At 42.1% G+C, this 26350-nt stretch overlaps 1 protein-coding gene across 3 annotated transcripts in view; it reads right to left on the minus strand.

Annotated features, from left to right (window-relative positions):
- The window catches only part of WDFY2 (WD repeat and FYVE domain containing 2), a 178617-nt gene that overhangs the window by 128779 nt on the left and 23488 nt on the right, over positions 1–26350 (minus strand). For 2 of the 3 annotated variants that reach the window (XM_025262959.3, XR_006543796.2), the window contains exon 2: positions 20698–20887. The exons of the other annotated variant lie outside the window; for it this stretch is intronic. In XM_025262959.3, coding sequence (XP_025118744.3) covers positions 20698–20852 — 155 coding nt within the window. In that variant the 5' untranslated portion in view covers positions 20853–20887. The remainder of the gene's footprint in view (positions 1–20697; positions 20888–26350) is intronic. 3 annotated transcript variants of the gene reach the window in all.

Here is a 26350-nt window from a genome sequence, read left to right on the forward strand (position 1 = left end):
GGAGGAGAAAAATTCAATAAAATCTGAACCTCCACCAAGATTTTTAAAAAATAAAAAAGAGGGGAAAATTAATTTTTAAAAAAGCAAGATAAAAATACAAAAGGGGAACTTCCCTGGCAGATGAGTGGTTAGGACTCTCTGCTTTCACTGCCATGGGTGGGCATGTGTTTGATCTCTGGTTGGGAAACTAAGATTCTTGCATGCTGCAAAGTGCAGCCCAAAACAAACAAACAAACATACCACTAAACACCAAATAAAATAAAAACTGAAAAAGGAATATGAATGAGATGGACATCGGACTTCTCAGCTGCCATATTGGCTGTGAAAGACAAAGGAGTAAGATTTCCAGAACTTAGAAGGAAAAAGACTGTGGTCTAAGAATTTGAAATTTTTAATTATTATGAAAATAATTATTTTATTTTATTATTAAATTATAATATTGTACCTATCATTAATTATAAAGCAGAAGAAAGCTACTAATAGACATAAAAGGACTCAAAAATATACTTTCCACATATCTTTTCAGGGAAAAAAAAATCTTAAGGGAGTATAGAAATCTTAAGTGTAGGCATACAGAAGTATAAAAGAAGTAGCAGTGAGCAGTAAAACTAATGAAACTAGAGTGGTCTAAATTATGTATGCTAATTGTTGACATCATGAGAGAAATAATCAACAAGGATGCTGAAGGAGCAAATTATTAAAAAAAAAAGTGTGGACAAACATTTCTAATTATTTCAACAAAATTCATGGGTGAGAGGAAGGAAGGAAATAAAGAATGCGCTGAAGCATATGTTTTAAGGGAATCCACAGATACTGCTCCAATGATACTTACAAATTTTAAAAGTACCCACAATTAGAACAAAAACTGGACATAACACTCCCAAGTTAAAAGGAGAACTGTTTTTCTTTTTTTTTTTAATTGAAATAGGTTGATTGGTGGCTCAGATGGTAAAGAATTTGCTTGCAATGCAGGAGAACAGGATTCAATCCCTGGGTCAGGAAGATCCCCTGGAGAAGGGAATGGCAACCCACTCCAGTTTTCTTGCCTGGAGAATCCCATGGACAGAGGAGCCTGGCAGGCTACAGTCCATGAGGTCCCAAAGAGTCAGACACAACTGATCCATTAACACACACACACTTTCCAATAGTTGATTTACAATGTTTCAGGTGTATAGCAAAGTGATTCTGTTATACACATATATATTCTTTTCCAAATTCATTTCCATTATAGGTTATTACAAGATATTGAATATAGCTCAGAAATTCCATTTGTAGACATTTATTCTCCATTCACATTTATAAAAGAAATTATACATGGAAAGTATGAATTAATTCAAGACAGTTCCCTCAGTTTAGGATGAAGTGAGCTGCAAAATTTCCAGCAGTCATGTATGGATGTGAGAGTGGACCATAAAGAAAGCTGAGTGCCAAAAAATTGATGCTTTTGAACTGTGGTGTTGGAGAAGACTCTTGAGAGTCCCTTGGAGTGCAAGGAGATCAAACCAGTTAATCCTAAAGGAAATCAGTCCTGAATATTCATTGGAAGGACTGGTGCTGAAGCTGAAGCTCCAAATACTTTGGCCACCTGATGCGACGGTGAAGGTGATTCATTTGAAAAGACCCTGATGCTGGGAAAGACTGAAGACAGGAGGAGAAGGGGACGACAGAGGATGAGATGGCTGGATGGCATCACCGACGCGATGGACACAGAGTTTGAGCAAGCTCCGGGAGTTGGTGATGGACAGGGAAGCCTGGCGTGCTGCAGTTCATGGGGTTGCAAAGAGTCAAACATGACTGAGTGCCTGAACTGAACCGAACTAAGCTGCAAATAACAGAATACCCAATCAAAGAGATTTAAACAAAAAGACTAGAAGGCAGGCAGTTCCAGGTTGATTCAATAGCTCAAATAAATCCTTAGTGGCCAAGGCTTCATATTTCCACCCTATCACCTTCACTGTGCTAGTGAAATCATGACAGGTGAATACAAGGCTGAGAAGACTGTGTATATTAAAAGATCTTAACTATACTAAAATCAGAAGAAAATAAGAGTTAAGAAAAATCTCGTAATACTGGTTGTTCCAAGATGGCGGGATCCTGCTTTACAGACTTTTGTACTTTCCATATATTTTAAAGAATGTAATATGTGCATAAACTGAATATATATATATACATGAAGAAAAAGAGAAAAACTACTGAAGAAAAGGGCTCAATACTCCTTGGTCATAATGGCATAAGTATGTTCTCCTTGCTTTCCAAATAGAACTCTTTTAAAGTGATGTGTTGTGTATAAGAATTTTCTAATTCTCCATTACGCACACAATAGTTTTATATAAAAAGCTTGTTATGTCGTTAATGATTATCCTCTATGTAGTGTGTAACATCGGTACAGAATGTAACAGTTCCCTTTCACATGCCTTTATCTCATGACACTGACTACAAACTTTACAGATAAACACAGAATAGTAAGAATAGCTAAAGAGAGCATTTGCCATGAGGAATCCCATCATTCAAGAGCCTTTCCGAAAATCATGTTAAATTGGGAGATTTAAATACAATCTACCCCAGTTCATCTCATATTTCATATAGACAACATTAAAACAAATTCATGGTTAGACTGCATCAGTTTTCAAGGGGCTCCAGTTCTTTTAGGTATTGCATTAACACCAGTAACCATCTGTGCTCCTAAAGCTACTGTAGAGAAAATAAGCATCTAGACCAAAGCAGGCTAAGAGAAGCCTACACAATCCATTTGGTGTGTGTCAGTTACTTCCCAGCCTAGAGAATCACTTAATCAGCTAACTTCATAGGCATTTTCCAAGACTGCTTCTCCATAGCTTAAAACTACAAATATGAATTTCAGAATTTCAACTTCAAAACCGAAGAATACATGAGAAATACTCTAGAGAAAGTCCTAATCTGATACACAAGGAAACTGTCAAGGCATGGTTTAAAACCATCAAAATGGATCACAGCAGGGGCCTTCATCAGTCTAGTGGTTAAGACTCGCCTTCCAACGCAGGGGGTGCAGGTTCTATCCCTGGCAGAGGAACTCAGATTGCAGTCAAAATGTTTAAAAAAAAAAAAAAATCACAGTTATAAACAGAAAAGTTCCACTGGGCACACACTTTTGAAGAGGGCTAAACCCTGCAAAGAATTTATCCTGCTGCTCTATTTCTAGTGATGAGCCTATTTTTAAAATGCTGGTCAGTCAGTTTCTTAGGTCCTTTTTAGACATTACAAAGCCTCAAAGAAGAAAATTCCATTCAGTTAAATCATGACAGAGTAAAGCAGGCACGTGCCCTTCATCTGGTCCATCAAGTAAGGTCATCCTGTCTCCTCTTCTCCATCCACGAGGAATGGAATTTAATCTTTGCCTTTTTGGTTATTGTTGTCTTCAGTAACGTGACAGGAGGCACTGAAGAGAGGAATGTGGAAACACCAAACTGTGAACCAAAACTTCACTGAAATAGAAATTGTTGTTAGGCCGGTTTCATTTTATTTTAGGTCCTGCCGCATTTTGCACATAAATTATGAAATGCAGTATACTTCATATACAAAATTAAACAAACTATCAACATCTACAATTTACAACAGCAACAACAACAACGATTTCACTGTCCATCAATATTAATGGTTGGAGCCACTGGAGAGGAGCCTTTGGAGCAGAGAAAGAGGAAGGAGCAATTTAATGAGCCTTGCATGTCAGAAGACGCTTTGTGTAACTCTGTCTTCCTTCCACAGAGCAAGGCTGTCACAAGTACTTGTCAAGAACAAGAGAAGATCTGGGTTGTACTGTGGAAGAATTTTATGTTCTAAAGACAAACTCAGGTCTCATTCCATCACTTACTTAGGAGTTGGAGATTTTCAAGTGAAATTCTAGAATATTCTTTCCCCTTCAGCATCTGTCTCCCCGCAGACTCTCCCCAGAAGGCTGCTGGTGGGAGCAGGTCTGGGGTGGTGGCCAGGGGACTCTGGGCCCCCCAGCTAGGACTGAAGAATTCACTAATTCTTAGCAAGGTATGACAGTGCTGATCCAAAGGAAGGAACTGGCTGGAGGGCTAAGTGTTAAATGCTGCATCAGGTGAAAATTCCCTCCGTTGATACCAGTTTCCTTTCCGAAGTTCTGGCTGCACCTCACCCATGCGCTGTTAGCATTCTGCCCTCAGCCAGGGCTGGCCATACCCTGCCTGAGTTGCCTCGTCCTGGCTGAATTCCACAGGATTTTAGTTGGCCTTGATAATATTTGTGCTTAGCTCTCAAGTCCAGAGATACTTATCCTATAAGTGACTGACATTTTTGTACTGAAATTCTGAAGTCCTCCAAACTGAGGAATATTTTAAATGAATCTTACTGAAGAATAGGTACCAAACATGAGTGGCGGCTGCCATGGGGGTGGGTGGGGTAAAACAATTTTGCTTTGTATATCATAAATATCTTTGCCTTTTTTTTTTTTTAAGGACAGATGACTACTTTTAAGATAAACATACATTTTTTTCTTTTATTACATAAGTGAAAGTCACTCAGTTGTCTCCGACTCTTTGTGGCCCCATGGACTGTGGCCCGACACTTTCCTCTGTCCATGGGATTCTTCAGGCAAGAGTACTGGAGCGGGTTGCCATGCCCTCCTCCAGGGGATCTTCCCGACTCAGGGATCGAATCCAGGTCACCTCTCATTACCTCTGCCATCATCACCCAGATCAGTCATCATCACCTCTCCTACTGCGATCTGGCCCCCAGCTTCTGTACTCACTTAGCCCCACCCAGAACCTAGTTATCACTTACACAACAGCCGTTGATACTATTAAAACAAGTCAAATCTCGTCCCTCCTCTGCTCAAAGCTCTGCAATGGCTCCCATTTTACCACAGTTAAAAGTCAACATCTTCTCAATGGTCCACAGTGCAATCTTTCACCCTTTGACAGTCCCCAGCCACATCTCTTAGCACTCTCCTTCCTGCCACACTGAAATTGAAAAGTGAAAGTGTTAGTTGCCCAGTCATGTCTGACTCTTTGCGACTGACTCGTAGCCTGCCAGGCTCCTCTGTCCATGGGATTCTCCAGGCAAGAGTACTGGAGTAGGTAGCCATTCCCTTCTCCAGGGGGTCTTCCCCATCCAGGGGTCAAACCCGGGTCTCCTGCATTGCAGGCAGATTCTTTACCATTTTTTACTCTCTGAGCCACCACTGACCTCTGCCCTAGGGCCTTTGCACCAACTGTTCCCTCTGCCAAGAAGACTCACTTCCAGATGGCCCCATGGCTAACCTCCTTATCTTTCCAGTCTTGATTCAAATACTGCCTTCTCAGTGAGGACCATCCTCACCATTCATTTATAAAAAAGTGGAAATAGCAACTCCCTCCCTGCCCCCACATCTGCATTCCCAGTCCTTTTATTCTGCTCTGGTTTTTTTTCCCCACAGTGCTTATCACTTTGCAACACTGTCTTTACTTACCTATTACGATCATTGTTTATTTCTCCCCCAAAATAGTATCCCCTCCCTAGAATAGTGCCTGATACAATCAAGAACTCAACTAATATTTGTTGAACACCAGTGGAATTAAAACAAGCAGAATGAAGGCGGCCTAAGGCCGTTGTTCAAGATCCCAGCGCATAAGATTCCTGCCACTCCCAGCAATGAATGGAACATGACAAGCAAATCAAGAGTCTTAAAAGTGGAAGAGTGATGGCTCATACCACAGTTCTTGGGAACAGAGAATAACAATCAGGCAAGGCCTGAAATACAGGGTTAGAGTATCTGGGATGAAATCTGAACTCTTGCTTTTAGCAAATTCATCCTATCAGAATCCAGCAGTAATCTGTCCACAGCTACCCCAAGAAAGGCCTGGAGTAGTCTCTGATTAAATGAATCAATTTCACTTCTGTTGGTGCCTCCCAACCTGATCCTTGCTCTAATCCTTCGTCCCTTATTATGCTATCTCAAAATGAGGTTCAGCCACTTCAAAGACTGCTCTTGAAAGGAATATGAGGTGACAGTGAGAGCATAGTCTTCTAATTATTTCTGTTTATTCTACCCCTTTATTTTAAAAGCATGGGGTGGGAGGTGAAAAAATTACTTCTCTACATTAAACAAGGGTCCATTCCTTTACAAAGAGTTGCTGATAAAATTGCCTGTTGTGGAAAGACAGAAATGATGACAAGATTGGGAGGACAGAAACCAGAGAATATCCTGAATTTCTAGAGGGGATGAGAAATAAGATAGCTTCCAAATGTCTGCAGGATGTGCATTCTGACCTGTGGCATGCTGGAGAGAGGAGCGGCTTCACTGATGAGACTAGATGAGTTCTGAAGATTAAAAGAGGCTTCACTGATGAGACTAGATGAGTTCTGAAGATTAAACCACAGGGACTTCCCTGGCAATGCAGTGGTTAAGACTGTGCTGCTAATGCAGGGGGCACAGGTTTGATCCCTGGTCAGGGAACTAAGATCCCACATGCCATGCAGCACAGTCCAAAGATAAAACATAAAGTAAAATAACTTTTTAAAGAAAAGATTAAACCACGAATACCTATTGAGAGGTTACTGTGTAAAAAAAAAAAAAAAAAAAATCTACAACCAAGGAAAGTAACAGGTGGTTACTGAAAAATGGGTGGAAAGACTTTTAAAAATATCCTGAATTCTTAGGCAGAATTCTAGGAGCTTGAATTAACTCACTGAATCTTCATGAAGACCCCCATGGATTAGATGCTATAATCATACCCATTTTACAGATGAGGAAAGTAAGGCCAGTGTGCTTTCGCCTTCCAGTCATTCTCCCTGCTCCCCACCAACCCCATCCACCCCCTGACCCTTCCATCTTTCTAGTATAGCTCTGACTTACACTATCCATTCACCTGGCTCGCCCAGGACTATCCTGGTGTATGCCTGTGGTCCTGGCCTAAAAAAACTACTAACCTTTTCTTTTTTTCAATTGTAAGGAAAACATACAACATGCTGTGGGATGGGAGAGGGGAGGGAGGCTCAAGACAGAGGGGATCTATATACACAATTACAGATTCCAGTTGCCACATACTGCAGAAACCAACACAACATTGTAAAGCAATTATCTTCCAATTAAAAAAAATTTTTTTAATTTACCATCTTAACTATTTTTAAGTGTACCCTTACTTTTAAAAGTGTTGCAATTTAGAGACTTCCCTGGCAGTTCAGTGGCTAGGATTATGAGCTTTAATGAGGGTGCAGGTTCAATCCCTGGTTGGGGAACTAAGATCCCCCAAGCGGTGCTGTTGGCCGGAAGTGTTGCAATTTGGATCACTTTTCTCTACTTTAACTTCTCTGCTGTAACTGGTTACCTCAGTGCCTCTGTGAGCTTTGGAAGAATGGTATGTCCTGTGTTTTTATGCTCACAGCCCAGCACAGTACTAAGCATATTGTTCACAATGTTTAGTAAATGAACAAATGAATGAACGTTACCCTAAAATTCCTACTGGTTAATTTTCATGATACTGACTTCCCCCAGGTTTAGAATTTAAAACTTGGAAGCTTTCCAGGTGGCACTAGTGGTAAAGAACCTACCCGCCAGGAGACGTAAGAACTGTGGGTTCAATCCCCTGGGTTGGGAAGATCCCCTGGAGGAGGGAGAGGGGCATGACAACCCACTCCAGTATTCTTGCCTGGAGAATCCCATGGACAGAGGAGCCTGAAGGGCTACAGTCAGATACGACTGAAGTGACTTAGCATATACGTAGGGCAGCTTAGCTGCTGCACAGCTGTCTCTGGAACCAACCAGTGGTCTATAGCTTTGGTCCCCAACCATTTTGGCACTAGGGACTGGTTTCAGTTCAGTTCAGTTCAGGGACTGGTTTAGTAGAAGACAATTTTCCCACAGCGGGGTGGTGTGGTGGTTTCAGGATGAAACCAGCGTGTTACACTCCTTGTGAACTTTATTTCTATTCTTATTACATCAGCTCCACCTCAGGTCATCAGGCATTAGATCCTGGAGGCCAGGAACCCCTGAGCTACAGGATACTGTAAATGTGTGCTTGTTGGCCAGGACAGAACAATCATTTACCCACCAGAGGGCTACCATGGGAGCAGTGGCTGCAAGACAGTGGGTGTGGGCTTATACAGATTTAGATAGATTCACAAGACTGAAATAAGGAGCAATAATTAAAATGCGGGGCTGGATGAAGCACAAGCTGGAATCAAGATTGCTATGAGAAATATCAATAACCTCAGATATGCAGATGACACCACCCTTATGGCAGAAAGTGAAGAGAAACTAAAGAGCCTCTTGATGAAAGTGAAAGAGGAGAGTGAAAAAGCTGGCTTAAAGTTCAACATTCAGAAAACTAAGATCATGGCATCTGGTCCCATCACTTCATGGCAAATAGATGGGGAAACAGTGGAAACAGTGTCAGACTTTATTTTGGGGGGCTCCAAAATCACTGCAGATGGTGACTGCAGCCATGAAACTAAAAGATGCCTGCTCCTTGGAAGAAAAGCTATGACCAACCTCGACAGCATATTAAAAAGCAGAGACATTCCTTTGCCGACTGTCGGCTACAAACTGGCACTTACCAAGAGCACTGCCAACGACTGAACTACAAAGGCATTTGCCATCTGCCTCTGCGGAGACTGAATCCCATGCTTTTAAAGCCACTGACCTTCAACAACCCCTGAGGGAGTTCAGGGTGGAGTGAGGCACTCTGTGCTACAGGGAATCTGGTAAGACAGGTCTTTAGATAGTTGGATGCTTTTAGGAACAGATTTTGTGACCTCAATCCTCTTATTTCCTCATATCTCAGTTCAGTTCAGTAACTCAATTGTGTCCAACTCTTTGCGACCCCATGGACTGCAGCACATCAGGCCTCCCTGTCCATCACCCACTCCTGGAGTTTACTCAAAATCATGTCCATTGAGTCGGTGATGCCATAAAATCATCTCATCCTCTGTTGTCCCCTTCTCCTCCTGCCCTCAATCTTTCCCAGCATCAGGGTCTTTCTCTTCAAATGAGTCAGATCTTCACATCAGGTGGCCAAAGTATTGGAGTTTCAGCTTCAGCATCAGTCCTTTCAATGAACAGTCCTGGGTGTTCATCCTAAAGATGGACTGGTTGGATCTCCTTGCAGTCCAAGGGACTCTCAAGAGTCTTCTCCAACACCACAGTTCAAAAGCATCAATTCTTCAGCACTTACCTTTCTTTATAGTCCAACTCCATACATGACTACTGGAAAAACCATAGCCTTGACTAGACGACCTCTGTTGGCACAGTAATGTCTCTGTTTTTTAATATGCTGTCTAGGCTGGTCATAACTTTCCTGCCAAGGAGTAAGCATCTTTTAATTTCATGGCTCATATCTAGAGAAGCGCTAAATCCCTTTATGGTGACATCAGATCCTCATGACTAACAAAAAACCTTTCGTAAAATGAGTGCTTCATGGTATTAAACTCCCCCTTCACCAAAACCTTAATTATTGACTTTCCCCCGCTGCTGCTTTGGAGCAGTCTCTCAGAGCTATCTGAGATGCTGCCTCACTGGCTGAGTCTTCATTTTGCCCCAAATAAAACTTAACTCGCAACTCTCAAGTTGTACGTCTTTTTAGTAAACACACCAAAGCTATCGTTTTTCCAGTAGTCACATATAGATGTATGTATTGGACCATAAAGAAAGATGATGTTTTTGAAATGTGGTGTTGGAGAAGACTCTTGGGAGTCCTTGGACTGCAAGGAGATCAAACCAGTCAATCCTAAAGGAAATCAGTCCTGACTATGCATTGGAAGGACTTCTACTGAAGCTGAAGCTCCAATATTTTGGTCACGTGATGTGAAGAACTGACTCATTGGAAGAGACTGTGATGCTGGGAAAGATTAACGGCAGGAGGAGAAGGGGACGACAGAAGATGAGATGGTTGGATGGCATCACCGACTCAATGGACATGAGTTTGAGCAACCTCCGGGAGTTGGTGATGGACAGGGAAGCCTGGCGTGCTGCAGTCCATGGGGCCACAAAGAGTCGGACACGACTGAGTGACTGCGCGACTGAACTGAATTAAAACAAAGAAACTACCTAAAGAAGGGACTGGGAACTCAGAGAGGAATGTTAAGTGCTCCACTTAAACATCCTTTTACAATTCAAATACCATCTTCAAGGAGGCAAATACTACAAAAGCCCTACACAGCCAGCATGTGGCCTCCTGGAGTGGGGAGAAAGCACAGCATAAATGTGTTTGGGGTTAATCCTACAGCTAGGGAAACAGGAAATAATAATGACGTACAATTTCAGTGCAATTTTATAAACCTAAAATGCACTGTTTTATATGAAGCTAAATAACCCATCATTCTCGTTCTCTCTCGCCACCCGCCCCGCCGCTGCTGCCACACTCTTAGCTTTCCACATCTAATTAAATTGAGCAAAAAGATAAAATTAAGAAAAAAGGATCAAGGGAAGTCTGTTTTTTTGTTGTTGATTTAAAAACAGAAAATTCTACTGTATTAGTAACTGGGGCAGTTTCATCATCATCATATTAATGTTGAAGCTCTTTTTTTTTTTCTTTTAACCCCTCCACCCAAGATTTTGAGTCACTAGTACCACGTAGTCACTCTAGAACTGATCTAATCTCTGTATTTTTTTCTAATAGCAATTGCCCTGCGTGCCTGAGGGAACACAAAAGGATGGGCCTGGCCGCCATCACACCATGTACTTTAAAACTTTCACGCAGAGAGTTGAGGTAGCACCCACTTTATTATTTGCAACTCTGTTGAAGATATAAAGTCCACAGACCCTTCAATTCAAAGTAGTCTTAAATAAAACTGAGTCGCTCAATTGCATCCGACTCCGTGCGGATGACCATGGACTGTAGCCCGCCAGGCTCCTCTGTCCATGGGATTTCCCAGGCAAGAATATTGGACTGGGTTGCCATTTCCTCCTCTGGAGAATCTCCCCAACCCAGGGATACAGCCCAGGCCTCCTACTTTGTAGGCAGATTCCTAACCATCTGAGCCACCAGGGAAGTCTCAATAATAATAAGATCCCTTTAATTCTTATACACTTAATGAAGAGAGTATTTTCATGCTATTAATTACTTGTACTGAACATGACCACCTCCCCTCCGCAACCTATCAAAGGCAACTGTCTGGCTCAGTGAGGCTTCTGTTAGGGCAGAACTGGAGTGGGCGGGGAGCGGGGCAAGGTAAGGGGCATAGGATTTCGCAGTAGGAATCCCAGGCTTTATTCTGAGAAAAGGTCCTTTTGTAAATCCCTTTAACTTCAGTAAACATACTAAAGCCAATGGGACTTGCTCATCGAGTTTTACATGGAAAGCAAGTTCTGGGGGAGTTCCCTGGCGGTGCAGTAGCTCAGCTGGTAAGGAATCCGCCTCCAATACAGGAGACCTGGGTTTGATCCCTGGGTTGGGAAGATCCCCTGGAGAAGGGAAAAGCTACCCACTCCAGTATTCTGGCCTGGAGAATTCCATTGACTATCCCGCAGGGTTGCAAAGAGTCAGACATGACCACACGACTTTCACTTTTAGAGCTGCTCGCTTTCACTGCCCAGGTTCGATACCTGGTTGGGGAACTAAGCTCCCACAAGCCACATGACACAGTCAGGGGGCGGGGGGAGCGGGGAAGGAAGTTAGGATCTGACAGGATGAGGATAGGAGGGAGGCCTGGTACAGAGGGAAGTGGGAAAGAGGGGGAGCGGGAATCATGGAAGGAGGTGGGTAAGTGTGTCCCAACCTCCCCGCCTTGGCAGGTGAGAGGGCGGGGGTTTCTCTCTGCCTCCGTTTAGGATTCTGGGGAAAGACTGCCTCGCAGGCCACCCCACCAAACCAGGGTCAGTCAGCAAAGTCAACTTTGCTACAGCAAAGGCAAACAGAACAACGGCCAGCATTTAACTTTCACCTGACTTTTGTTTCCAGAAGACCCAGAAAATCCTGCCTGGGCGGATGCGGGATGGAAGTAAGATGCGGGTGGGGGTGGACAGAAGGCCACCAGAGCGCCTGGGAAGGTGGTGTCAGCCTGCTAGGCTGTGAGCTGGACGAAGGACATGGCAGAGACCCAGCGGGGAAACATGCCTGCAAGAGCCAAAGTGCAGCAGAGCCCGCCAAGAGCCCCACCAGGCGTGACGGAGCATGACAAGCAAAACAGGAGTTCCACCAGCAAGAGTTTTCAGCGGCCGACTCCAGGGAGGGACGCCACCCTCGGCCACCTCCAGCCCAGGTGATGGGCCAGGGCAGCTGCTCCAGGGCACAGCCAGAAAGGGTCCAGAGGTCACCAGGTGGGTCTCCACATCCCCTCCACCCCCCACCTCCACCTCACCAGATGCCATCTTGGAGAGAAATGCAGAGGGAGGGGAAATACAAGAATCAAAACACTTCACATGTCTCAAAGTGAGCCTTTACCTAAACGCTACTAAAATTGTTACATCACACTAACTGTAGTGGATTGAACCGTGGTTAAGCTCCTCCCCCATTTCTGGACCAGGAGGGGGCTTGTAAGGGCGATTATTATAGACTATTAGAAACAAGGAACCATTCTCTCTGCCTGTGTGTATTGAAAGTCACCACTGTTTTTTCTCATCCTTATTTTGATCACCCACAATAGGATGTTGTTGTTGTTGTTCAGTCGCTCAGTCCTGTCCAACTCTTTGTGGCCCCATGGACTGCGGCACGCCAGGCTTCCCTGTCCTTTGCTATCTCCTGGAGCGTGCTCAAACTCATGTCCATTGAGTAGGTGATGCCATCCAACCATCTCATCCTCTCCCGTCCCCTTCTCCTCCTGCCTTCAATCTTTCCCAGCATCAGGGTCTTTTCTAATGAGTCAGGTCTTTGCATTAGGTGGCCAAAGTATTGGAGCTTCAGCTTCAGCAGCAGTCCTTTCAATGAACACTCAGGACTGATTTCCTTTACGACTGACTGGTTTGATCTCCTTGCAGTCCAAGGGACTCTCAAGAGTCTTCAACCCCACAGTTCAAAAGCATCAGCTTCCTTTATGGTCCAACTCTCACATTCTATGGAAAAACCATAGAATGAATGGTTTTGAAATTTTTGTTTAATGAATTTTTAAATGAAATTTTAAAATGGTTTGTTTAATGAAAACAGTCCCCAATCCTATTTGAGGGAACTGAGCTCCTTATTTAATTTTGGAAGGGCCAGAAGGAGAATCTCTACTAAAGCAAACTCTCTGCTGGAGTTCTTTCTTTGCCTGCTTTTGGAAAAAGTGGGTCTTCTGAGGAAGGAAGGAACTGACAGGGTTGAGAGAGAGAATGAATGTCAGCAAGACAAAGCGTAGTAACGTTTGCTTTTGCGCGCTTGGAGCTCTGCTGCTCACCATCCCAGGTCATGTTTTGAGAGGCCAAAGGCATCACTTATTTTGTTTGCTTCTCTAGTCTGATGGAAGGTGCAGACATTCCAGCAGTCTAGATGACAGGAACGGGGCACAGCTCCTTCCTTTCCACCATGCCCTCTCCTAGGATCACAGTGGCCACGGGCTGGGAGGAACCTTCCTTGTTCTGCGCTGGCAAACCTCCCACCTTCTAGCACTGGGATGTTCTGTGTTCAGGGAAATTCCAGCAACATTCTGTGAGAATATGGGTTAATTAGTCACAGGCGGATGCAACATACTCACAGTGTGGGTTGGGCGTATGTCATGAATGACGGGGACAGACAGGCAGGTTCCTTTCATACAAGGCAGTCAGGTGGTGTTATGCTCCATTTCCACATCCATCGACCATGTCAAGATCCATTAATGATTTGTAAATCATGAAGCTCTTCAAATTATGAAGCTCTTCAAATTAGGGGCCAGGTGATTCCACTGACTATGTCCACTGATTTCTTCATTCACCCATCCACTTACATAGGCACTGAAGTAACCTTTTTTTTTGTTTTAAAGTAATATTTATTTGGCTGCGCTGGGTCTGAGAGGTGGCACATGGGGTCTAGTTCCCTGACCAGGGATTGAACCCGGGGCCCCCTGTATTGGGAACGTTAAGTCCTAGCCCCTGAACCATCAGGGAAACCCCTCATTGAACTGACCTGACTGACGCACACTGTGGGACTACACGGTGATGCAACAAGATACAGCCCTTGCCCTCGGGAAGCCCGGAGGCCAGCAGCAGAGCACCGTGCTGCTGAGCCTTAGTTTATTATCAGTGCCACTGGTACCAGCTAGTCTTAGCAACAGGCCATCTGTTGGCCTAGAGCGCACTGCTAATGAGCCCGGCGTAATAAGGCACTGCAGCACACAGTGCCCGTGCTCAAGAAGAATCTTAATTATCTTTCATATCCTCTCTTCACTGATACTCTCAAGGAAGCGCTGCCAAAACGTAGCACTAAGCCCAAGTGCCCTGAGGACAAGACGAAATTCTGTTGAGTTCATGAAGTGCTTGTCACTTGAATTTAAGAGGCACCCCAAACTCTTACATCAGCTGAGGTATGACTGCTCTCTTCACGGGGGTTGGAGTGCTACGGTCAGTACAAAGACTGCTGAATAATGGCAGGAGACACTATCATTCAACAGAAACACACGGGCAGCTTCAGCCTTTACCATCCAATTTCCTTATCACAAAGAGCAAAGCACGTTTTCTATTTAATAACTAGAGAACTGAGAAAAATAAAACCAAGCAATCAGGCAAGTTAGCATGGAAAATGGAAGGCCTAGAAAGCTGGCCTACATCTCAAACTTATCAGGCTCTGAACACATTTCTTGAGATTTCTTAAGATTCAATCCACCATTCGATGAAAACAGCAGGAGGGATTTTCTGCCTCCTCTCAGATTCTAGGAGAAACGTTTGTCTTATCTTGCTCCATCCTGAGAAATTTAAGGATCTGAAAAGTCTGCTTATTTATGAGAAAACAGGATGGACTATGGGGAAAGGAAGGAAGAGTAGAAAGAAGAGGAACTCCATTTAGCTTCCTGGGTAAATGATGGACATCACAATAGTAAAGAACTCTAAGGGGGACTTCCCTGGTCGTCGAGTGGTTAAGACTACATGCTTCCACTGCAGGGGGCATGGGATCGATCCCTGGTTGGGGAACTAAGATCCCGCATGCCGTGGGACATGGCCAAAAAACAAATATTGATGCCAAAAAAAATCCATGGTAAACAGAAAATTTTAAAAAATGAAAACATAAAAAGAACTCTGCCCTTGGACTTCAAGAGTATAGGGGGTTGTGGAAAAAGATGTCCTTTCTGTTAATGTAATGTACCTTCCCACTCAGCCAATAGCATAGCTAAAGAGTTCCTGTTATAAAATGCATCCTTGATACTATAAATAGGAATTTATTGTTATATAAATTAAAACCTAAGTTAGAGTTTTTTAAAAATACACCAAAAGCCTCACAGAAATTTCCTTTATAACAAACACTTTCTTCATAGAGTTAGAATGAGCAAACAGAGGAGGATTTTCAAAATATTTATGAAAAATCAGCACAAAATCTTAAAGGTGCCTATCCACACATTGTTGGTGGGAACATAAACTGGTACACCACCACGTAAAACAGTACGGAGGTTCCTCAAAAAACTAGAAATAACTGCCATCTAATCCAGCAATCCCACTCCTGGGTGTACTACTGCTGCTGCTAAGTCGCTTCAGTCGTGTCCGACTCTGTGCGACCCCAGAGACGGCAGCCCACCAGGCTCCCCCGTCCCTGGGATTCTCCAGGCAAGAACACTGGAGTGGGCTGCCATTTCCTTCTCCAATGCAAGAAAGTGAAAAGTGAAAGGGAAGTTGCTCAGTCGTGTCCGACTCTTAGCAACCCCATGGACTGCAGCCTACCAGGCTCCTCCATCCATGGGATTTTCCAGGCAAGGGTACTGGAGTGGGGTGCCATTGCCTTCTCCAGAATAAAATGGAAACCATTAATTAAAAAAGATGCATGTATCCTCAATGTTCATAGCAGTATTATTTACAATTACCAACATATGGAAGCAACCTAAGTGTCTATCAACAGATGAATGGATAATGATGGTATACATACACCATGGAATACTACTCAGTCCTTAAAAAGAATGAACTGTTGCCATTTGCACCAACGGGGGTATACCTGGAGGTGAATGCTTAGTGAATTAAGTACACATAGAAAGACAAATACTGCATGTTATTACTCATATGTGAAATGTGAAAAATAAAATAAAAAATAGAAACAGACTCATAGAGAACAAACTAGTGGTTACGGAGAGGTGCCTGAGGGCAAAAGAGTCAGGAACGAAGAGGTACCAACTACTCTGTATAAAAGAAATAATCTACAAGGATATATTGTACAGCAGAGTGAATACTACCAATATTTTATAACATTAAATGGTATATAATTGATAAAAATTTTGAATCATGTTGTACACCTGATTTATATAATATTGAATATTATTCAATACAACACTGAAAATCAACTACATACAATATATTATATACAAAATTAACTAATAAGATATTGAAAATCAACTATACCTCAATTTTTTTTAAAAATTACCTATTCCCAAACAAATCTTTTTATCTTAAGCAAATTTAGTGGAATGTGAAGTCAACAAATGCCTGTTGATTCAATATATATGCAAGTCATTTCTTACACATTTCTTAAGATATCCATCTAGATTAACATAAATTACTTTATCCATTAAAACAAAAACATAAGTACGTGCCAGACACTGTTATAGAAGCTCATCTTATAGTTCCCCTATGAAGCGCTATAAGAGTCATCCGGGTGTTCCCAAAGCCCCCAATGCTCCTCCTCCCAAGCACGTGGTAGGATGCTCTTCCCAGCCTCTTTAAATTTAGGCATGACCATGAGACTTGCTTTGACTGATGAGATGTTAAGTGGAAGTGAGGTGGATCACTTCTGGGAAGAGGTTTATAAAAGCCCGTGCAGGATCTGCCAAGTCCCCGCCTCGACGCAGTGAGTGGCACTGCCCACATTAGTGGGTGGAGGCTTTGTTGGCCGACCCAACTCTGTTTGCGGAGCCCACAGTGAAACGTGAAAGTGAAAGTCACTCAGTCCTGTCCGACTCTTTGCGACCCCGTGGACTATATACAGTCCATGGGATTCTCCAGGCCAGAATACTGGAGTGGGTAGCCTTTCCCTTCTCCAGGGGATCTTCCCAACCCAGGGATCAACAGCTCTCAATAGCCATGAACCATGAGTGAGAAATAAATCTTTGTGGCATAGGCCTCTGAGATTTGGAGGTTGGTTGTCACTGCAATATAATCTAGCCTATTCTGTCCTATACAAGGTAATTGAAAGATACATACTATGTCTTCTCCGATATTGTATCATTCAGGTTGTTCACTAATCCAGGCCGTTTTCTCCCTACCACATCGTTTGCCCCCTTCTGCTCCCCCATAACTTCCAGAAGACAAGCCATAAAAATCACTATTAGCATTTTAGCATTTTTATAGAATTTAAAATGCTTACATCCCTTTTTTTTTTAATCCTGCTTTAAAAAGTCACTCCTGGTTTTCAAAAAACGTAATTCATCCTTGCAAAAAAATTCAAGTAATATCTACACATAGAAAGTCTACATATAAAAAGTGAAAAATCGTCAGACCTCTTACTCCAATTCTTTTGTATACATATATAGATTTATTTTAAAGGGAGAGGTATCACAAAAATAGTATACATGTTAAATACTTTATTACTTTTATAGTAATAATGGTTACTATTACTACTCAATAGTCCACAGACAACTTTTCATTGTATGGCCATCACATAATTTATTTAAACATGTCCCTACTGATGAACATCTTGGCTTGTTCCACATTTATATTTAATTGCAATGCCACAATTAACATCTTTGTAAAATCATGTCATTATCTCAAGAAGGGGTCCTGCTAAGTCAGCGGGTACGTACATTTCACATTTTGACAGATAACACCAAACTGCTCTCTGAAACAATGGTATCAATCTAACAGTACTGCCAATAGTACATAAAAGTGCTTTTTCTCCCCAGAATCTGGGTGCAACTGGTTATTATCAGTTTTTTTAAGTATTTGCCAAGCTGGGGATCAAAGATATAGTGATTCAGTATTTCTTTTCATTTGCATTGCTTTTTTTCCCAACTTTTTCAGACTATTTGCTTCAGAGAAATGGCTGCTTTTCCATATTTTTTCATTTTCTAATAAGGTGAATTTTTATTATTTACTTGTAGAAGCTTTTATCTATTATGAATATTAAGACTTTTTCATCTATACTGCAAATATTTTCTCTAAGCCTCCATTTATGGGTGCTTCAACACATTGATTTAAGTTAATATAATTAAACTTGTAAAAATTCCCCATTATAGTATCTGGGTTTCAAGATATAGTCCTTTACATTAATTCCAAGCTTAATAGATTAAACACAAGAACATTGCCACAAAGAATAAATTAATAAATGAATCCTCTATAAATCCACCTTGAACTTACTTTATCCTTTTAAATAAATGTGCATATGACCTTTCTGAGTGCTGATGCTTAAATAACATAAACCCACCCAGAAGCAACTAGCACAGCATCTAGTATGCAGTAGGCTTTCAATTAATGTTCATTTATTTTATTTTTCCTGAGTCTCATTAGTTTAGAGGCAAAATAATCCTCTTAAAATAATTTGAATTATTTTGAGAGGATTCCAATTGTGTTCAGAATTCCAATTGTGTTCAGCGTGCCAACCTGCCCCACCAAAAAACTGCATTTCCCAGCCTCGTGTACAGCTGGGGGCGGCAGTATGACACAGTTCTGGTTAATGAGATGCAAGCAGAAGTCACTGAACTGAGTTTCCAGGAAGCTCTTTGAAAGAGAACCGGCACAGCTGGTACATGCCTTTTTGCCATCTGCCCTCCTCCTCCTTCTTGCCTGGAAGGCAGATGCAATGCTGGCTGGAGAGCAGCCATCTTGAGACTTCGAAGTGACAAGATGACTAAAGATGGCCGAATGGAAAGGCAGAGGTCTGGGTCTTTGATGGCTTTGACCAATCCTGAAATGCCCACTTCTGGACTTCTCACATTAATAACAAGAGGAAAATAACCCCTTTATTTGTTTGAGACTATTAATGAGTCACGTTTTCTGTTATTTGCAGCAGGTTTTCTGTTAATACCCAAACTACATGTCATGGTGAAGCCAAATATCTTCATATAGATCTTAAAATACTCTCCATTTTCATGGCTCCAAATGGTCTCCTGAAGAACAGCTATGCTGGTTTGAAGGGAAGTTCTCCACTCACACGTTTATTTAATTTTAAAAGGAGAAATCAAATCATTAAGCACTTCAAACAGAAGTCCAAGAGGACCCTTAAGGAGAAGTTGATAATCACCAACATATGGTGTCACCCTGTGCTAATCCTGGTGTTCAGTTACCCTTATCAGGACATCACACAGCTCATTCTAGTTGTGAAATAAAGTTTTAAGGACAAACAGCTTTCCAATGGGGGCAGAGGGGGGAATCATACATTGAAGATATTCTTAATAATTATACAAAACTGAATTTTAATTTTTGTCATTAGTAATTCTCAAGAATTTGGGTTCACTTGTAGTTTTAAGTGAAATCAAGAATTAAGAAAATATTCTGGAAGGTGCCCAGTGAAAATCCCACCACTCTCCAAGATCAGATTCTTCAACGTACTATATTTTACTAGATTAGGAAGGCAAAGAACAAGCTGAGGGAACTCAGCCACTCTGCTAAAGAACTGGTCCTATTTTTAGTCCGCTCACTTCAGCTAGCCAGCCCTCCAGCCCCAAGGAAGGAGCCAAAGGGCCAAGAGAAGAGCAGGTTCCGCCCCACACAGAGGTCCTCAGCAACATGGCTGTCGCTTCCGCCTGAGAAGGAAGAGGAGGAGGCAGACACACACCGCAGTCTCCAGGAGGCAGGGGACTCAGTCACCGCTTCCACCGGGAAAACCTTTCTTTTCTTTTTGTAAGATAATTTTATTTTTCACTGTCTTTTTTTAAATAATTTTATTTTACAGTATCTCCTTATCAGTTATCTGTTTAAAATACAGCACTGTGTACATGTCCATCCCAAACTCCCAGTCTATCCTTCCCACAACTATTCACCACTAATAACTGTAAGTTCATTCAAGAATCATTTTCTTTTCAAAAATACCCAATCTTCCCCCATCAAAGTGTCTTTCACATGACATTAAATATGCTTTAACTGAATTCTTCAACTATGAATAAGCTCCTTTCCTCAGATTAGCCACTGCCCAGTTTGGCTCTGCAATAAGAAGGAATATACCTCAGGCCACTGATCACTCTCTCTACCCTCTCTACCCGTAAGGGGAAGAGAAGATGAGGGAAGAGCGGGATTGGACACAAAAGAAAGTCCAAGGACAGTCTGTAAATGGTAGCGCAAAGAACATCATGAATATGGTCAGCCATACCTTTCCATGTTAACAAATGTCAATACTGCTTCCAAAGCCAGCCAGCCAGCCCCTACTCCCATTCAGTCCAATAGGCTGGTCAGTGATTATTTTAATTCCTTTACAGATGAACCGTATCACTTCTCAGAATTTAACACAATTTTTTAAATACCTATCTACAAACTCAGGCAGAGTATAAAAAAACATTTTGAAATGTATATATGCAAAACAGTAAAAAAAAAATTTTTTTTTACTTCAATTGTAAAAGTTGTTAATTTACAAATAAAGTTTCAATTATGTCAGCCAAGGTAAGAAGGCAGATTACAATATCCATGAGAATTTCAAAGCAGTATTTGTCACAAGTAATCAACCACAAAATAACTAGGAACTATCTAAAATGCATTTCAAACAAAAATACCTAAATTTGGTAATCCAGTTCCCTCCCAACCGGGAGGCAGGGCTGTTGACAGAGAAGCTGCACATGGAACAGGAAGAGCCCTGGATGAGGAACCAGAGCACGCGTTTCAATTCTCCCGGCTTCAACAGAGAAGTCAGCCGTCTAACGATGATCATTCTATTTAAAGATCTGTGAGTCTCAGTTTCCTTGCCTGTAAAAGGGCAATAAGGATACCAATATCAGGATGTTCTCAATAAGGGAAATTTATTCTCAGGTAATAAGTCAAGCAGCAGGGCTGCTCCAGGGTTGGTTCATTTGGTAGCTGGTTCTCTCCGTCTTTCTCTTCCATCATATTCAGCATCCAGCGTATTTTCAGGCTACCTCTGCTTGTAGTCTCGAAACTGCTAGAGCAGCTCCAAGTGGTCACATCCAGTCCAGACAAGTAGCAGAAAACCAGAGCTCATTTCTTCCCTGTGTGTGTGTGGAGCGAGGGGGGTGGGGGGAGGGGGGGAGGGATGTGGGGCTAAGGGGGAGGGGAAGGGAGGGAGGGAAGGAGGGTGGAGAAGGGAGGGGCCTTCTGCCAGCCGACCTTCCCTCTCACATCACTGGCCAGAAATGGGTCACATGCCTCTTTCTAAACCAATCCCTGGCAAAGGCAAGGAACTTCTCATAACAGGCTTAAACTGATCAAAATTTAGTTCGGAGTCACAGTGGGGTAGGGGTGAGCACCTGCGCAAAACTGGGGTTCCATCAGCAAGAAAAAATGAAGTAGACAACTAGGCAGATAATCAAATGTCAGGAATCCTGTACTTCACAAGTACTGCAGTAAGGATCAAGTGATAAAGCATGAAAAAACTGTACAGTATAACATGCTTTTTAAAGAATTATTCATTCAAGGAGAATGTTGTGTACTGAGGAAAAAGAGCTCCCCAAAATCTCAGATGAAATATATTCACTCAAAATACAGGGTATTCTTTTTTAAAAAAGTCACTACACAGCAAACAATGACCACAGGGCTTCCCAGGTGACTCAGTAGTAAAGAACCTGCCTGCAAATGCAGGAAACAAGAGTTGCATCCCTGGATCAGTAAAATCCCCTTGAGAAGGAAATGGCAACCCCCTCTAGTATTCTTGCCTGGGAAATCCCATGGACAGAAGAGCCTGGCGGGCTACAGTTCATAGAGGGGCAAAAGAGTCCAACACAACTTAGCAACTAAACAACAACAAATAATGACCACCATTCAAATAATAAAATGTGAGGTCTTGAACTACTATGAATATATATACATATTCCAAATACCTGCAGATTGTCAATACAAAGCATCAGCAGTAGGTTTTACAGCCTATACATATATATACTTCTATAGTTAGTATTTTCTGAGCTCTTGCTGTGTACCAGGTACTACTCTAAGCACTAGGGATAACACAGCAAACAAAGCAAAATTCCTACCTTGTCCATACTTAACTACATAACTATTTCTTAACACAAGCATTCTTCATCATGAACATATGAAATTATCACAACATGAGTAATTGTAAATCAATTATAATGGCTTTAGCTTTTGTTGACTTCTCTTACTTTCCATACCACTCAAAACTAAAATCATGAATGTAGGGGGGGGAAATTGACAGGCTCTCAGCATTAAACCAGATTCCTCTTTGCTGCTCTTCTCCACTCATGAGTTCTGGATGAAGACCAAAAAGCAGAACCACACTTCAGCCATCATGTGTGAAAATGATACTTGCAAAGGGTAGAGGTAAAATGGCATTGATATATGTAGAATAAAAACAATCAAATACACACACAATGCAGACAACTGAAGAATCCAAAGAACAAACCTACAAAAGATATTTTCCATGACTGTTGTTCATTAAAAGCAGATTTGACATTATATATTTCTCTGGGAATCTTACAAGGATAGTTGGCCTTCCATATCTGTGGGTTCCACCCCCATGGGTTTCAACCAACCTTGGACTGGAAAAAAATTCCCCGAAAGTTCCAAAAAGCAAAACTGGAATTCGCCAATCACCAACAACTATTCACAGAGCATTTACATTGTATTAGGTATTGTAAGTAATCGGGATGATATGAACAGGTGCATGTGCGTGGGTTACATGCAAATTCTATGCCATTTTTAAATATACATATTTATTTGGCCATGCCAGGTCTTACATGCAACATGTGGGGTCTTTAGTTGCAGCTTGTGGGATGTAGTTCCCTGACCAGGGATCAAACCCAGGCCCAGTGCATTGGAAGCATGCAGTCTTAGCCATTGGACAGTCCCTCTGTGCCATTTATACAAGGGATTGAGCAGCCGCAGATTTTTGTATCCTCAAGGGTCCTCGAATCAATCCTTCTCGAATGCTGAGGGATAACTGTTAAGTTGTACACTTACACCAATCCTTGCTGCTAGTGCTGCTGTGCTAAGTCACTTCAGTCATGTCCGACTCTTTACAACCCTATGGACTGTAGCCCGCCAGACTCCTCTGATCGTGGGATTCTCTAGGCAAGAATACAGGAGTGGGTTGCTATGCCCTCCTCCAGGGGATCTTCCCGACTAGTGCCACCTGGGAAGCCCCACCAACCCTTACCAATCCTAATGTTCTTTTTTGGCACCTCACTCCAGTACTCTTGCCTGGAAAATCCCACGGACGGAGGAGCCTGGTAGGCTGCAGTCCATGGGGTTGCGAAGAGTTGGACACAACTGAGCAATTTCACTTTCATTTTTCACGTTCAGGCATTGGAGAAGGAAATAGCAACCCACTCCAGTGTTCTTGCCTGGAGAATCCCAGGGACGGGGGAGCCTGGTGGGCTGCCATCTATGGGGTCACACAGAGTCGGACACGACTGAAGTGACTTAACAGCAACAGCAGCATAGTTAATTTACAATGTTGTGTTAGTTTCAAGTATAGAGCAAAGTGACTCAGTTATACATATATGTATATATTCTTTTCTAGATCACACTCCTAATTTTCTGAGAGCCAGATGGCCAAATTTGCTAGAGTTCTACTTAAGGTAAATGGCAGTAATAAAAGTCAGAATACTGTTTCCCTCTGGGGGCTGTAAATCAGGAAAGGGCATACAAAGTCCTTCTAGAGGCCAGGAATGTTCAATTTCTCTCTATATATATCTTTTTTTATTATTATTATTGAAGGATAACTGCTTTACAGAATTTTGTTGTTTTCTGTCAAACCTCAACATGAATCAGCCATAGGTATACATACATCCTCTCCCTTTTGAACCTCCCTCCCATCTCCTGCCCCATCCCACCATTCCAGGTTGATACAGAGCCCCTGTTTGAGTTTCCTGAGCCATACAGCAATTTCCCATTGGCTATCTATTTTACATATGGTAATGTAAGTTTCCATGTTACTCTTTCCATACATCTCACCCTCCCCTCCCCTCTCCCCATGTCCGTAAGTCTATTCTCTATGTCTGTTTCTCCATCGCTGCCCTGTAAATAAATTCTTCAGTACCATTTTTCTAGATTCTGTATATATGCATTAGAATACGATATTTATCTTTCTCTTTCTGACTCACTTCACTCTGTATAATAGGTTCTAGGTTCATCCACCTCATTAGAACTGACTCAAATGCATTCCTTTTCATGGTTGAGTAATACTCCATTGTGTATATGTACCACAACTTCTTTATCCATTCATCTGTCGATGGACATCTAGGTTGCTTCCATGTTCTAGCTATTGTAAGTAGTGCTGCAATGAACAGTGGGACACGTGTCTTTTTCAATTTTGATCAGAAATGTTCAATTTCTTGACAAGGGTGTTTCCTTTCCAATAGTACATTTTAACTATACATTTATGTATTAGATGCTTTTCACAACTTAAAAAAAAAGTTAAAATAACACATATGCAAAAAGTTTAATGGGATGATATACATTTCCCCTAGAGAAGGACAAGGCCACCCACTCCAGTATTCCTACCTGGGAAATCCCACAGACAGAAGAGCCTGGTGGGCTACAGTCCATGGGGCTGCAAAAGTCAGACACGACTTAGTGACTAAACCATCACCACCATCACACATTTCCCCACCCTTATTCTAGCACGCACTTGCATCAACACACACACAAAGTGACATTCATTCAGGTAGTAATTTAATTGCTTGCAATTAAATTTTTAGATAATAGCCAATGAGATTTATTGAAGATCCTTCATTGCAGCATTGTTTGTAACAGAAGAAAGAAAAACATTAGTCTTTTGTAATAGGGGAATGATAAACTACGGTACTGAATGAGGCAGATCACCTTATCCTGATACAAAAATATGTCCAAGACTATAATTAGATAAGCAAGCTGCAGAGTAAGAAATAAGCATGTCTGATATGATCTTATTTGTATCAAAAGGAAAGAATGAATATGGCTACTCCTGAAGTCTTGTAAATGCATAAGAAACTATTAACAGTAGGAATACCTGATGAAGAAAAATAGGGGATTTTACTTTCTACCCTTTCATTTTAATTTCTAGCTAATAACCAAGTATTTCTTTAAAAGTAAAAAATTAAATAGACATGTGCATTTGCTGCTGTAACAAATCACTACAACAAACTTAGTGGTTTAAATCAATTCAAATGGGAACTTCCCTGGTGGTCCAGCAGCTAAGACTCCAAACTCCCAGTGCAGTGAGCCTGGGTTCGATCCCTGGTCAGGGAATTAGAGCATGCCACAACTGAAAAATCCCACATGCCACAACAAAGATCAGAGATCCTAAGTGCTGGCAACTAAGACCCGGCACAGCCAATTAATTAATTTAAAATAAATATTTTTAAATAAAATAAAAAATACATCTTTGGGGGGCCCCTGTTCAGCTCAGCACACCAAATATACACCAAACTGTCCTTGATGGCTGCCTCTAGGATTTGAGATGTGGGGAAAAGGGAATGAGGAAGCACTTTAACTCTTATGTGTGTGCTTAGCCACCCAGTTGTGTCCGACTGTTTGCGACCCCATATACTGTCGTCCACCAGACTCCTCTGTCCATGGCATTTCCCAGGCAAGAATACTGGAGCTGGGTGACATTTCCTACTCCAGGGGATCTTCCAGACCCAGGGATCGAACCCACATCTCTTGCGTCTCCTGTACTGGCAGGTGGATTCTTTATCATTAGCACTACCTGGGAAGCCCCTTTAATTAATTAATTAATTTTCTTTTTAAATTTTTAGTTACAACTTGCAGGATCTTTCATTGCAGTGCACAGACTCTTCACGGCAGCAAACACACTTCCCTCTAGTTGAGGTGTGGGGGCGCAGTAATCGTGGCACTCAGGCTTAGTTGCTCTGCAGCATGTGGACTCTTAGTTCCCCAACCAGGGATCAAACCCATGTGCCCTGCATTGGAAGGCAGATTCCTTATCAATGGACCACCAAGAAAGTTCCTCTATATTATTTTAAATTCTGACATTCAGTATGAATTGTTTCTATCAAAAACTGAATATATATACCCTATTTAATCAACTCTATCATCAATCATAGATACATTATTTATGACTGAGAAAGATAAAACACTATGATTTCACTGCAATATCATGGCAGATGGCTGGCAAAAAATACACTCAGAAACCCCTCCTATCTCAGTGTCTGTGGCCAGTCTGTGGTGTGACTGCCCTTCTCATCAACAGGCAGTCTACTACCCCACTCCCTGACCCTGGGCCTGACTGTGTAA

Source organism: Bubalus bubalis, chromosome 13 (genome assembly GCF_019923935.1).
Source record: "Bubalus bubalis isolate 160015118507 breed Murrah chromosome 13, NDDB_SH_1, whole genome shotgun sequence".
In the NCBI taxonomy this organism is placed as follows: domain Eukaryota; kingdom Metazoa; phylum Chordata; class Mammalia; order Artiodactyla; family Bovidae; genus Bubalus; species Bubalus bubalis.